The sequence below is a fragment of the Lathyrus oleraceus genome, chromosome 3 (genome assembly GCF_024323335.1).
Source record: "Lathyrus oleraceus cultivar Zhongwan6 chromosome 3, CAAS_Psat_ZW6_1.0, whole genome shotgun sequence".
Lineage (NCBI taxonomy): Eukaryota > Viridiplantae > Streptophyta > Magnoliopsida > Fabales > Fabaceae > Lathyrus > Lathyrus oleraceus.
The window spans coordinates 82,937,472-82,951,393 of record NC_066581.1 but is presented as its reverse complement, the minus strand read 5'-3'; the positions used below and the strand labels follow the sequence as shown (position 1 = coordinate 82,951,393).

At 38.3% G+C, this 13,922-nt stretch overlaps 1 protein-coding gene across 1 annotated transcript; it reads right to left on the bottom strand.

Moving 5' to 3' along the window:
• Positions 1–12,270: 12,270 nt before the first annotated feature.
• On the bottom strand, positions 12,271–13,640 carry LOC127129799 (formin-like protein 14). Its single transcript, XM_051058924.1, has 2 exons — positions 13,461–13,640; positions 12,271–13,200 (listed from the first exon to the last, which is right to left on the bottom strand). Exons 1-2 carry the CDS (start codon positions 13,638–13,640, stop codon positions 12,271–12,273), a joined length of 1,110 nt encoding a protein of 369 aa, XP_050914881.1.
• Between the last annotated feature and the right edge of the window lie 282 nt (positions 13,641–13,922).

Genomic DNA, 13,922 nt, shown 5'->3' with positions numbered 1-13,922 from the left:
TATCGGATAAACGACTACTCGTATTCCAAAAATATTCTCAAGAGAGACTCTTATGAGTGTAGTATCGCGTAACAATCGTATCAAATCTTACACCTGAACGACCTTTGCACTACGTCCTAAAAATAGGCCAAGATGGGCTAGGTAATCTAAGGTCCTTGGCTTCTAAGGCATATATTGGAAAGAGTAATACCTAACAACGACTACTCGTGTGACATTATTGATCCCAACATAACCTCCACCAAGTGAATGGGCTTGCAAGTCCACTTGCTAAGGAATAACTCCACACAAGTCAACAAGACTATGCCATTCTCCTATCATAAGTGCACTCGAATTCGGGTATAGAACTCATCTCACAAGAGACCACCAAGCACACAAGCAATTGATATATCAAGCAATTCATACATTACAAACAATACAGTCATCCCAAATTTTCACAAAAATATGTCACAAATAATATAACCATACAATACAAAAAAAAGTAAAAAGTAGGCTAAACCCTACTAGGCAAATTTTTCCCCAACAGAGTCGCCACTTTTCTGTAACGGGGTATTCGTTACCTTTAGATTTATTGACTAAACCAAAAGTAAATCATACAATTCGAGTCGCCACCGCACTTCTATTTATCCAAAGGAATGGTTAGAAAGCGAACAAAAACTGAGAAGTTTTATCAAATCAAAAACTAATAAAAATGTCAGAGATCTGGGTAAGGGGGTTGGTTATGCAATGGGAAGGTTTTAAGCACCCAAAACATCCTTAGTACTCTAAGGGAGCCCTTTTTACAAATGTTGAATGGTAGGTTGGTATTTGTGAAAATATTTGTGCAAACATGATTGGGGAGATGAAAAAGAATATACAAGTTATTTACAATTTTTGTGTTTGAATGGATAAACCCATTGCCTACGTACCATCTTAAAAAGGTAGGATCAAAACCTCGTAATTCGGGGTAAAAAATCTCAAGAGAAGTTGGTGAATTGATTGGTCAAAATCATTAAGGTCTTTTGTTATCAAAGGGAGAAAACTCAACCTAAACCACAAATCCACCATGTGAGGAGAGCTTCAACATGCTAGCGAGGGGTTAACCCTATAATAAGCATGGAAGACTTATAATCCAACACTAAGGATAAAGGTGCGTATTATATCAGCCTCTATGATAACTCAAATCTACTAGCTAATGTTTATGAAAAGCTTTAACACAAATGGTCATTGGAACCATAAAACAATTTGTGTGAGTTGTATTTACAAATGAAAAGTATTCACAAAATAAAGTCAAAGTTGACTTAAGATTCAATTCAAAATAAGTGTTATGAAAAGAGTTTGAAAAATCAAAGGCATAATGCCTAGGTTTCTAATTTTTGAAAACAATGTCAATGTTTGCACAAAACGTTTGGCTTGGGTTAGAGTGTAGAGAAGAAGAGAAGGGCTAGATCCTAAACATGCAAAGATGAGGGAAGAGAAATAAAACCACTTGGAGTTCTCTTCTTGAGATCATAAAGATGATCCAAGTTGCTCTTTTCCTTTGGACTTAGCAAGCAATAAGCAAATGACTCAAGCAATCAAGCAAATATTCAATCAAGCTCCTAGGAATCTTCCAATTGGCTTTTGTCTCTCTTATCTTGGATGCTCATGACAATGGTCCTTCTAATTGGCTCAAGTTTAGGATCCCTATCACACAAGAACACACAAATCAAAAAGTTCCACAATGCAATAAAAAGAATGAACAAGAGTGAGTTTAGAATTAGGAGTCCTTTCAATTCATCTTCAAGATTAAGCATTCTAAAGGCATGAGGCATAGTTTCTCTTCAACATATTTAGCATTCTAAAGGCATGAGGTTTAGTTTCTCTTGAAACTCCATTTAGCATAGGTAAGGTCCTAAATCTAAGTCCTTTCTCCATTTGCATTGGGTTCACACAAACAAAACAAAACAAGCACAAGGCAATAGTATATACACAATAATGTGCTCAAGTGAGCAAAAGGAAAATGGCATAAACATAAACATGAGCTCAAGTGAACAAAAGGCAAAGGCAAATGAATTAATGAGCAAGAAATTAAATTGCATTAAAGTAAATTACAAGAATTAAATGCTTGAATTAAAAGTTAGTGATTAGTAGTTAGTGTTAGTGTGCCATAAGACAATTTAGCGCTATGTTAAGCAATCGTAAGTGGACTAATGTAGTAGTCACACCTATCTGAGGCCGGTCAATAAAACTATAGGCAAATAAACACAAGTTAGAGATCATGACTAGTAAACCAAGCTCCTACAACTTGCCATGCCAAAAGAAAATAAGAATGACCTTGTACGGATTTAGGTTTTTTGCTTGACCAAGAAGCAACCTATCTTTAATGCAAAGCAATTCACTTGATCTTTGATCAAGATGAATTTGATTTAGATCAAAGAAGGTTAAGCCTCTCATATGTCAAGGCTAACCACCAATCATTAACTCATTGGTCAAAAGAAAAAGAAGAAGAAGAAGATGGAAATGGAATGTACATAATTGAAATTCAAATAACATAACCAACACACATTGGTCAAACATGAATGGAATCAACATCAATCAATGGTAAACAGAAGTGAGATGAAGCTTAAAAGTCAAGAAATAAAAAAATATTTTTGGTATTTTTTGGAATTAAAATAATACTTGAAATAAAATAAACAAATAAAGGTCAAACTTCAAATCCAATTCTAATCAACTTGGAAAAGTCCAATTGGATCATCATAAGTCAAACATGGTCAAACAAGGTTTGACAAAAAATTTCATCATTTTTTTAAAACAAAAACTAATTTTAAACAATTAAAAATGAAGAAAAATAACATAATTGGACTAACATATCAAATAAATCACAAACCAATTAAGAAATTGATGAGAATATTTTTTATAGATTCATCATCATCCAAAGATGTTAAGAAAATATTTTTGGCATTTTTGAATATCAAAAAGTATTTTAAATGAATTAAAAATAACCAAAAAATAAATAATTCACAAAAAATATTAAATAGAATCACAAAAATAATTAAAAAAACATTTTTAGAAACTAGAATTCAAGAGAAAAAATTTGCAAAAATCCTGAGGCGTCAGATCCACTTCATTAATTGACGTGGCTGATCTGGTGGATGAGAAGCGCACGCTCATGGAACACCCTAGTCAACAGCGTGACATATGGATTAAAAGAAAGTCATAACAATGAAGCGATGAGATTAGATCTGGAAACATATATCCAATGGTTGAGGCTAGGACGCGCGGGGACGGTGGTGGAAACCACCGTCTTCTCCGGTGAGAAACCTTTTTCCGGCCACGAATTGCAGGTTTTTAAACCTCAACCATAACACGCGATCCATACACCATTCGAAAGCTGGGGTGATGTACATCACCCCTGTGACCTTAGTTTTTGCTCAAGATTCTCATAGAAGGAGAAATCTGAGATGGGAAAACAAGGTACTCAATTTGAACTTGTTCAATTCACAAAATTAAAAGCACAAATCAATTGCCTCTCACATGAGGACTTCAGAGGTACCAACCAAACCAAGTAATGCACAATAAAAAGGGAGATTCAAAGGAAAACAGTTGGAGAATCAACCTTTAAAGTTCAGCTTTTCAGTGCTTGATCCAATCTAAATCTTCAGTGCAACTTGATCTTGAAGTAACAAGGAAGCAAGGCTAAGGAATTATAAGTCAAAGATCAACCAATGAAGTTGAAATTTGAGCTTGAAAAAATGAAGAGAAAAATCAGAATTCCTTTAATGGAGGGTTGGGGATTCAGTTGTGCAGAGCTTCAGGCGCCTTTAGGTTAGTTTTCAAATGAAGCAAGCATGTGTATTTATAGCTAGAGCTGATGCAATGCATGATCAAACTCGTGTGCATGTGAAGTTGGGTCCTCCATGCATGGGCCTGTACAGGCACATGTGAGGCCTAAAATCCATTGCAAATGCAAGCTGAGATTATTGTGAGATGGTTTAGACGTGCAGATTGCAATGCATAAGCTTGTGCACAAAGGTTTAACATGGTTTCCATAAATGATCACAAACTTCACCTCTTCGAAAATGCCATTTGCAAAATTGAAACATAGACATGTGGGTAATGGTTGGAAAGGTCTTGACATAAGGAAAAAATGTTATGTTGAACAAAAATCCATTTGGAGTTGGTAAAATATTGAAAATTGGCCATGAAGTTCAATGTACAAAACATGTATTTGAGAAATTTGCCAAAATGGACCAACTTCAAGCCCTTCTGTTTCAATTATGCAAGTCTTAAATGACAAAACCTTAAACATAAAAGTTGTATATATTTTCAAGTCAATAAATTTGGACTTAAATTTTGCATCATTTGGATTTTTGATGAGAAAGTTATGGGCACTTGAACTTGGACTTTTTCACATTTCAATGGCTTTGGTCCAAAGTGACCTATAATGTTTTGTATTATCACATGTGTTTATTTTAGGATTATGAAATTTTTTCAAACATAAAAATTTAAGTAGACATTTCAAACTTTCCAATTCACTTGGTCCAACCTCAAAATAATAAAAAATGAAGGAGTTAGGTCCTTGGAAAGTTGACCCAAAATTAGGGTTTCAGTCACAATGACCTATAATGTTTTGAAATGAATGATGACCTTACAAGTTTCAAATGGATATTTTATGAACATAAACGTTGTTTATATAGTTCTTAAGAACATTGTTTCTCTTTGGGTCATCATCATTTGACAATCACATCAAAAGTTAGGTCTCAGTGGATTTCGAAATAGTTAGATGAATTGACTGATCAACTTCTCAAGTCCAAACTTCAAATCTTGATGAATTGATGATTGAGCACACTCACGTAAGCTCATATATGCATAAAATGATGAATTAAATAACTTACTTTGATTGTATTTGATCATAGGTTGAGGTTGCTTCATGAGCAAGGCACAATCAATCCACAGTTGAATTAGGGTTTCCTTGGGAAACAATCCTCAAGCCCTTTGGTTTATTTTGATAAAATTGATAAATTAAGATACTTCGAAGGCATATATGATGATTGAGAGCTTTTGGAACCATTGTCATGCTTGCTTTCACTTTCATCTGGCCACTTCAATGGGCATAGGGGCCTCCTAGGAGCCTTGGATCACATGACTGCTTGAGCTTCAAAACAAACAAAGTTAGTGACATATTTTTGTGCTTTTGGCTAGTAAACAAAATAAGAAAAATAATAATATACAATTTAAGCATGCTTGGTGGTCTCAAACCAACTCACACAAGTCCTAACCCAAGGGTTAAGGAGCCAATATGCTATGATCCTTGAGGCAAATGCAATGAGCAATGATATGATGCCATGGGGGATCTTAGGGTCAAAATTAAGGTCTTATAGTTGGACCTCACAATGAGAAAGATGATGATTCATCTAGGTCTGAGAAAGATATTGCTGCAGAAGGACTGTGTTCTTTAGGGCAAAACTTGCCTTATAAGAAATCTGTAGATGCTTCTCAATCTAAGAAGCATGACTCTGCTAAGAAGGTGGTCGACTTGGAAGATGAGAGCTCGGATGATGAAGATGATAGTTTGCTTCATCACTTGAAGCCAAGTGTTTCTAAGAGAATGAAGACCAAGAAGGGTAGGTCTGTGGCTGAGATGATGACAGCCAAAACTGGTAAGAAGGCTACTGTTGTAGGGCCTTCAAAGTCTTGGAGTAAGGTGGAGGTAAAGAAGAGGAAAGTAAGAGAAAGTTCTGATTTAGAGGAAGATGTTGAAGACGATGTCCCTGACATCTCTCCTATCAAAAGGTCAAATGTTAGAAAATCTCCTGCAAAGGTTGTTGTTGTACACCTGGATAACATTTCCTTCCATCTTGAAGATGGTGCAGCAAAGTGGAAATTTGTAATTCAAAGGAGAGTGGTTGTGGAAAGAGAACTGGGAAAGGATGTTGTGGAAGTTAAGGAGGTCATGGACCTGATTAAGTCTGTTGGTTTAATGAAAACAGTTAGTGGGTTATCTCAATGTTTTGAAGGTCTTGTTAAAGAGTTTATGGTGAACATCCATGAGGACATTGCTGAAAAGAACAACAAAGTGTTTTGTAAGGTGTTTGTTAGAGGAAAGTGTGTGAAGTTTTCTCCAACTGTGATCAATAAGTTCCTAGGAAGAGGAACAGAAGGTGTTGTTGAACTAGAAGCCACAGACAATGAGGTCTGTAGGAAAATAATTGTTGGGCAGGTCAAGGAGTGGCCAAGCAAGAAGTATCTCTCTGCTGGAAAATTAACTGTGAAATATGTTATCTTGCATAAGATAGGGTCAGCAAACTGGGTACCAACAAACCACATCTCTACAATCTCTAATGCTCTTGGAAGGATCATATTTGCTAATTGAACCAAGCTTAATTTTGATTATGGAAGATTCATGTTTGAACAAATTGTCAAACATGCTTCCACAAATGGAGTGAAGCTGCCCATAGCTTTTCCCTCAATAATTTATGGGATAATCATAAGCCAGCAACCTGGAATACTGAGCACAAGTGATATCCCTAGTATAAGAAAACCTCCATTGTCAGTTCATTACAAATTATTTGAAGGCAGTCATGTCAATGACATTGTCATGACATCTACTGTAAAGAAGCCAGCCTCTCAAGGTGGTCTGATTGCTGAACTGAAATAGACCTGTAAGGAATTGGAGACTGGGATAAGGGTGGCTAAGGCTAGGAAAGAAGCTTTAGAGGTTCTGATTAATAGCTTGGAGCAAGGAGATATGGATAATGTTGGTCAAGCCAAGGAAATAGAACCCACAACTCTAGTGAGAGGTCTGAATCTTAAGATAAATCAAGTGGCAGTTCTGGATTTGAAGTTGATGAAGATGCTAGCTCCTTTGACTGAGTTGTGGTGAAGATGGTTCCCCTGTTATAATGATATGTTGTTCTGGATGCTTTGATGCTTGACCTTTGATGTTTTTTTTTGCAGTCTTGTTTTGATGCCTTGATGTAATTTTTGGGTTCTCTTTGTGATTTCTCTGGATTTCTTTTATCTCAGCTTTTATAGCTGTGTATATTTGTGGTTCTGTAACACCTGACAATATGTTTTAACATTCTATGTGACATTCTCTGTTGGACTAATAGACATTCATTTTGTCTCATTGGTCTCTTTGGTCTATTTTAACTAAAAAGGGGGAGAAGTAGCTAAAGGAAAGCTGTAGTTAATATGTGGAGAGTTGCAGTTAATATGTGCTATGAAGTAGCTAGGCTATAAATAGATGACAACTGATGTTGAACATGATGATGTTTTATGGAGTACATGTGATATTGAAGGAGATGTCAGATGGGGTGATGGATGTTACAAGTGTTGTTGAAGGAGATGTCTGTGTTGAACAGACGTAGGGGGAGAATAAGCACATATGTGTTTAATATGTGTTTAATGTGTGTTTACTAGTTGCTATTATAGCTAGTAAATGTGGGGTTTATTACTTTTGTTGCTGCTTAACTGCTGATATGTTTTGTACTCTTGTAAACAAATGGACTGATATATGTTTTAGCCAAAAAATTCCAAAGGGGGAGTTTCTTGGTTCTATGTGTTGGCAGCAATTTTGGTAAAACCTAGAGTGTTCAAAAGTTGTTACAAGTGTTATCTTGACATAAGATAACATGTACCTGCAGGATGTTTAAAATGTGACTATGCAGGATTTTACTAAGATGTCAGACCCGATGTCATGACATCTGTATACAGAACATTCAGTGTGAATGTTATGTATTATGTGATTACGTTTTTAATTCTAATCTATGTATGATTGATGAGATTATTGAAAGCACTATCAATCAGTAATTACAACCAGATTGACTTATTTTCTAAAGAGATATAATCAGATGTCATGAGAAGATATGAATGGAAAATAGTTTTAGGGTTTTATAATGACCAAGCCCAGCCAAATGCTTCTATATAAAGGACATGGAAAATCTGGTTTGATACACAAGAAATAACGAACGAAATATTGAGAGAGAATAAGGGTTTGAGTCTTGTGTGGTCGTGTGGATTGTAAGCATTCATTCATCCATAGATGATTGAATTGGACTGATTTTTGAGTTGTAATTTGTCCATTCTAAGCTTTGAAGCATGAGTGTGTGTTTACTTGATTGAAGCTTTTAAGCAAGATCAAGTATGTGTCTATTGAGAGTTCTTAGGTAGAAGTCACACGGGTAGAGATTAGGTGAAAATACTGTAACTTGAAGTTGTTTATTGAGAGTCTTTGAACTGATTCTGTTTAGTGGATTTCCTTCCTGGCTTGGTAGCCCCCAGACGTAGGTGAGTTTGCACGGAATTGGGTTAACAATTGCTTGTGTCTCTTGCATTACTGTTCTTTATCTTTTATCTTGTTTGTATTGTTCAGATATTAGTGTCGTGACATTACCTTCGACATCTCATATCTGATACCAGAAATTCAATCCGTAAGATTGAAGAGATTCAAGCCCCTATCGCCAGGATAGGAGCACAATTGCTAAAGAGTGGTCTAATCCCAGAGCAGCTAGTTGTTTAAGAGAACAATAAAAAGTTGAGGAATTTTATACAACAAATGTTGGATCAAGGCGAGTTACAGATAAATCTCCGTGTCAAGAGCAAGCGCCAGGAAGAGATAGTCGTGGTGGACATCCCTTATGATGAGGTTAATGTGGAAATACCTATAAGCCCATTAGTGATAGAGTTTCCAGCACCGTTCGCGTATGAAGATGAAAAGGCAGTCCCGTGGATATATCAGCCCAAAGCTTTTAAGCAAGGGCAGGAAGACTAACCTTTGATGATCAACGAACCAAACGTCACCTCGATTGTGGGGCCGGCAGGAATGACACGTAGTGGCCGAGTGTTCGCACCAAGAATTGCTGATACTTCTGCAAAGGCTAAAGGGAAGGAAGTTGTTGTCCAGATCCCCGTCCCTAATCAAGAAATGCAAGACATGCACCTGTCTCCTAGAGCGGCAGTCACTCATGAAGAGGCTGAGGAATTTTTTAGGATAATCAAGAAGAGTGACTATAAAGTGTTGGACCGACTAAATCAAACACCTTCAAAAATCTCCATGTTATCTTTATTGCTCAACTCAGAAGCACACAAGAATTCGTTATTGAAAGTATTGAGCGCAGCACATATCACGAAAGACATAACGATAGAACAATTTGACGATGTGATAGCTTGTGTGACCACTGGGAATTTCTTGGGTTTTAACGATGATGAACTGTCAATCGAGGGAAAGAACCATAACAAGGCCCTACATATCTCCTTGAAATGCATAGACATTATACTATCAAGGGTATTAGTGGACACAGGTTCCTCGCTGAACGGCATGCCGAAGACAACTTTGATAAAACGGCCAACGGAATGGATAAGTATGAAGCCCAACACCCTAATCGTAAAGGCATTTGATGGCTCAAGGCGAGCAGTGATATGAGAGGTTGACTTACCAACCAAGATAGGTCCAACTATTTTTAATATCACGTTCCAGATTATGGATATACATCCCGATTATAGTTGCCTACTTGGGAGACCCTGGATTCACTCTGCAGGCGCCATCACCTACACCCTACATCAAAAGCTAAAATTCATTACAAATGACAAGATGATTGTGATTGGAGGAGAGGAGGATATCTTGGTTAGCCACTTGACATCTTTCTGGTATATCGAGGTGGATGGCGAGATAACTGACACACCATTCCAATCCTTGGAAGTGGTAAATATGATGGCCATCCAACATACATTGGAGACCCCGAAATCAGGACCATCCATGGCCTCGTGGCAAGGAGCTAAGGCTGTTATGGAAAGTGAAAATGCTCAAGACTGGGGAAAAGTGGTGGAAGTGAAACAGAAATGAGACAAGTTTGGCCTGGGGTATGACCCGTCATCAAATAAAGTCGGTAACCAACATGACAAAGAGCAGATTCCTTATGTAGAGGAAACGTTCACCAGCGCTGGCCACATTTTTGGCAAACAGGTGGCGATGATCAGTGATGAAGATCGCGAAGAGGGGGTGTCTAGCTAGATGCGACAAGCCGCACCTAATGAAGAGCTGACAAACTGGAAGGCTGTGGAAGTCCCCTAAATTTTTCAAAAGTAATTTTATTATTTTAGACAAAAACCTGTGCTCTGCCCAAGGCACAGTCGCGTGTTGTAGGGCATCCTTTATCTTTTTCAAGAGTTTTTATATCATTAATGAAATGGCAATTTGCATCCAAATTTTTGTTCCTTTCCTTTCGTTTTTTTATTATTACAAAAAATGGCATCACTTTTTATGCACACACTTTCTAAATAAATTGCATAATGAAGGTGAGAAAAACAAGAAAGGGGGGGTTTGAATTGTTTTAGAAAATAAAAGCTTTTTCAAAAATAAGAACACAGAATTTTACACTGGTTCGCTTAGAAAACAAAGTTACTCCAGTCCACTCGGCCAAGGTGATTTCACTTTCAAAAAGGACTTAATCCACTAATCTTGAAAGATTACACAACCAGTCGTCTAAGAGAATAATCTCTTAGCCCTCTCAAGTATACAGACTGCGCAGAGTCACTTGAGGAATAAAAACAATTCAGCAAAATAGATTAGTAATGTAAAGTGCTTCTAAGAGTAAGCAAGTATTACAACAAAGTATTTGAGCAAGAGTTTTTCACGTAAAAGCAGCAGCTCGTGAAAATGAGAGAGAATATGAATGACTTTTCTGTGCATTGTTGTTGTTTTTCTCAATGAGGTAGACTGTCCTTTATATAGTAGTGAGAAGGATCGTTGGAGTGATGACAGAATCTTGGTCTTTGATGAGCATTCAATGTCATTACTTTTGTGTTTCTTGCTATAACCATTTTGTCTCCCTGATTAACTTCTTTCTTAAAATAATTCCTTTCCATACTGAGAATTATTTCCGTTACTCTTTCTGGACTTGGTGAATCTTCATCAGAGTCTTGTTGTATCGGAGTTATTCTTCAGAGGGAGATTACGTCTGAGTACATCAGAGCCTCTCAAAGTACTAGTCTTCTTGATCATCAGATTCTAAGACCAGTAGTTGTTAGAGCTTCTGTTCTTTTTACTGCCTTTCTTTGATCAGAGTTAGAACTTCTTGGACGTACTTCTTCCTTAGCGGTGTCTGATCTTCTAGTACTTTGCATCTAACAGGAGTTTGTATCTGATAGGAGATCAGGATGCTTTGTTACTGTTCAGAGTCCAGCATACTTGTTCAGAGTCCTGCATACTTAGAGAAAATCTCGTTAGAGTGCCATTTTTGGTTTCATCCTTTGTTATCATCAAAATCTTAGAATTCTATTGTAGAACCAATTTTGTTCTTACAATCTCCCCCTTTTTGATGATGACAAAACAATTTAATTTAGATATTAAACATTATTAGATAAAAGTCTTAGATCAGATTGAAGTGTGCTCCCCCTGAGTTAGATTTGGGAGTTCAAAAGTTCTTACCGGACCTTCCATGATTTGGTGTTTTTAGCTACTTTCCTGCAATTCTTTAAATCAATATTTAGAAATAATGTTTGCAGAGTTTTGAAAGGAGTTAGATGTGTTTTCATCAGAGTTGTTTTTAGTTCTCCCCCTTTTTGTCAGAATCAAAAAGACTTAGTAAAACATGTGAGCAAAAGGAGATATATTAACAGATAACAAGTATAGAGAAAAAAACAAAGAAGCAGAAAACAACAAGCAAATCAGAGAAAAGCAACAAGAAAATGATAAGAACACAGAAACAAATCCTAGGTGCCTAAGGGTTTGGAGGTGGAGGCATCCTCTGGAGCAGCTAGGTCAGTAGATTCTGAATGTTGACATTGACGGAATCCTCTTGGTCCAATCTGGCTCAGTCTTCCTACTGTTCTTTCTGTAGTTCTTTAAGAGTCTTTAGGACCAGAGGGACAAAGGTGGAGGACTCCCCCTGAGTCAGAGCATCATTTTCTACCCTGGCGGTAGACTCTTCAGCCAGACGAGTTGCTTCTTCAGCGGTAGCTTTGGCTCAGCTTCAGCAGCAGCAACAACATCAGCTAGAGCTTTGGCCTCAACTTCCTTGATCTGTTGCAGTTCTTCTTGCCTTGCTTTCTCTTCAGCTTCTTTACGTGCCCGCTCCTCAGCTTCTCTGGCCAGACGCTCCTGGAGTCTGATCTCAGCGTCTCTAATGAAGTCGTTGCGAACTTGCTCAGAGAGGCCTTTCAACTTGAAGGCTTCAGAGGTCATCTAACTTATCAGTCTGTTCCAGTGAGTCCTTACAACGGAGGGATCATCACTGATGCCAGAGTTGATGGTCAGAGACTTGACCTTATCAACTGAAGCTTCTGCAAACACCTTTATTGCTTCCTCAAGGGTTAGAAGGGTGTTTCAGGTTCAGATGCGTGGGGTGGAGAAGTGGGAGGGCTTAAGTTAAGTGTGGGAGTTTGTGGTTCAGCGGATGTAGTTGGTGGGGGTATTTCAGAGTTGTGTTGTTGTGATTCAGAGTGAATTGGTTCGGATGGTGGAGGGTCAGATGTGGTTGTGTTTGGGTTTTCTGTGGGTGGAGGGGTAACTTCTGGTTCAGGGATAGATTGTGTTGGCTGTTGAGAGGCTAGAGCACGTTGTTGGAGCTGAGCCAGAGTTGGGGAGTGGGGGTCAGATGGCTCAGTGTTTGATGAAAGTGTGTAATAGGGTGGTGATTCTGGAGATGAAGATGAGGAGGGTGAGGTTGTTTCCTTTAGCATTTCTGCTTCCGAAATAGGTAGAGATGTGGTGGCCAGGTTGAATTTTTGCGAGGGTTGGTTAGATGGTCTAGTGGTTGAGGGAGGAGTTTCTGACTTAGTGTATATGAGCGAAGGTTGAGGGATTGAGGAAGCAATAGGTTTAACTTTTACAGAAGGAGGGAGAGGTACAAACTTACCAGAGGATCCAGCCAGAGGTATTGGAGGTCTTGATCCGGAAGATTCTCCCAGCTTCGCTCTCTTCGCCTGCTTTGCCTTCTCAGATGGTTCTCGTGGCCTCTTCATGAAATCTGGAGGAAAATCTGGCAGCCAGTCTAGGGAGAAGTCTGAGAACTCTACGCCTTGTTTGTGTAGATCATCTAAGTAGTACATGACTACCTCTGGAGGGTCGATCTCTGAGAACAGATAGAGTCCATTTGGGATCTTTCTCTGATCTTTAAGAGCTTCCCAAGAGGTGTCCAAAGTTGGTTTGACCCTAACTTGATTCAAAATTCCCATGCTCTTCAGATTGCGAGCGTTCAGAGCTCTTCCAGTATCTATCATCACGTCTTCCATGAGTCTGAACTGAATCAGATGGTCCACGAGACCGCTTTCAATTAGTACATCAGAAATGAGCCTCCCCAGAGGAATGTAATTTCTAGTCTTCATGTTGTTTCTGGTATCTCTCACGGAGTCTCTGAGATACTTGACGAGTAGTGCAGGAAGGCAGAGCTTCAAACCCTTGCGAATGCAGTACGAATACACTTTTGGTCTGTGTTAATGTAATCTGAGGAGTTGGAGGCTGGGCGATGATGGATGGTGCCCAAGATGATCTTCAGCCATACCTGGAGGTTCTGATGCAGTTCCTTATTCTTGGAATGTTTGCCTTCAGCGTTCTGTTGGAAGATTGTTGGGTTAATCTCATGGGACAAATACTTTGCCCTAGGATTAATGTTGTAGATGCGTCTTCCTCCAGCCTTCTCCATGACCAGAAGAGCAACAATAGACTTTTCAATGATCACCATCTTGACTCCCAGAACATAGGAGACGATTTAGTGATCGTCAGCGTCAGCAAATCTCCAGAATTCTTTAACCAAATTAGTGTAGACTGGGCCATAGAGACGTTGGAAGTAGTTTTCCCATCCTTGCTTCTTTAGTTCATCAGTGAGGTCGACATCGTTCCTTCGCATGTTGTCAAAATCAACCAGTGATTCACACAACACTTCCAACTTTTCAAAAGGTGTTGCAAGGTGGATATGAGGCTCACGATCAAGGATGTGAGGTTCTTTGTAAATGGGAGTGGAGAC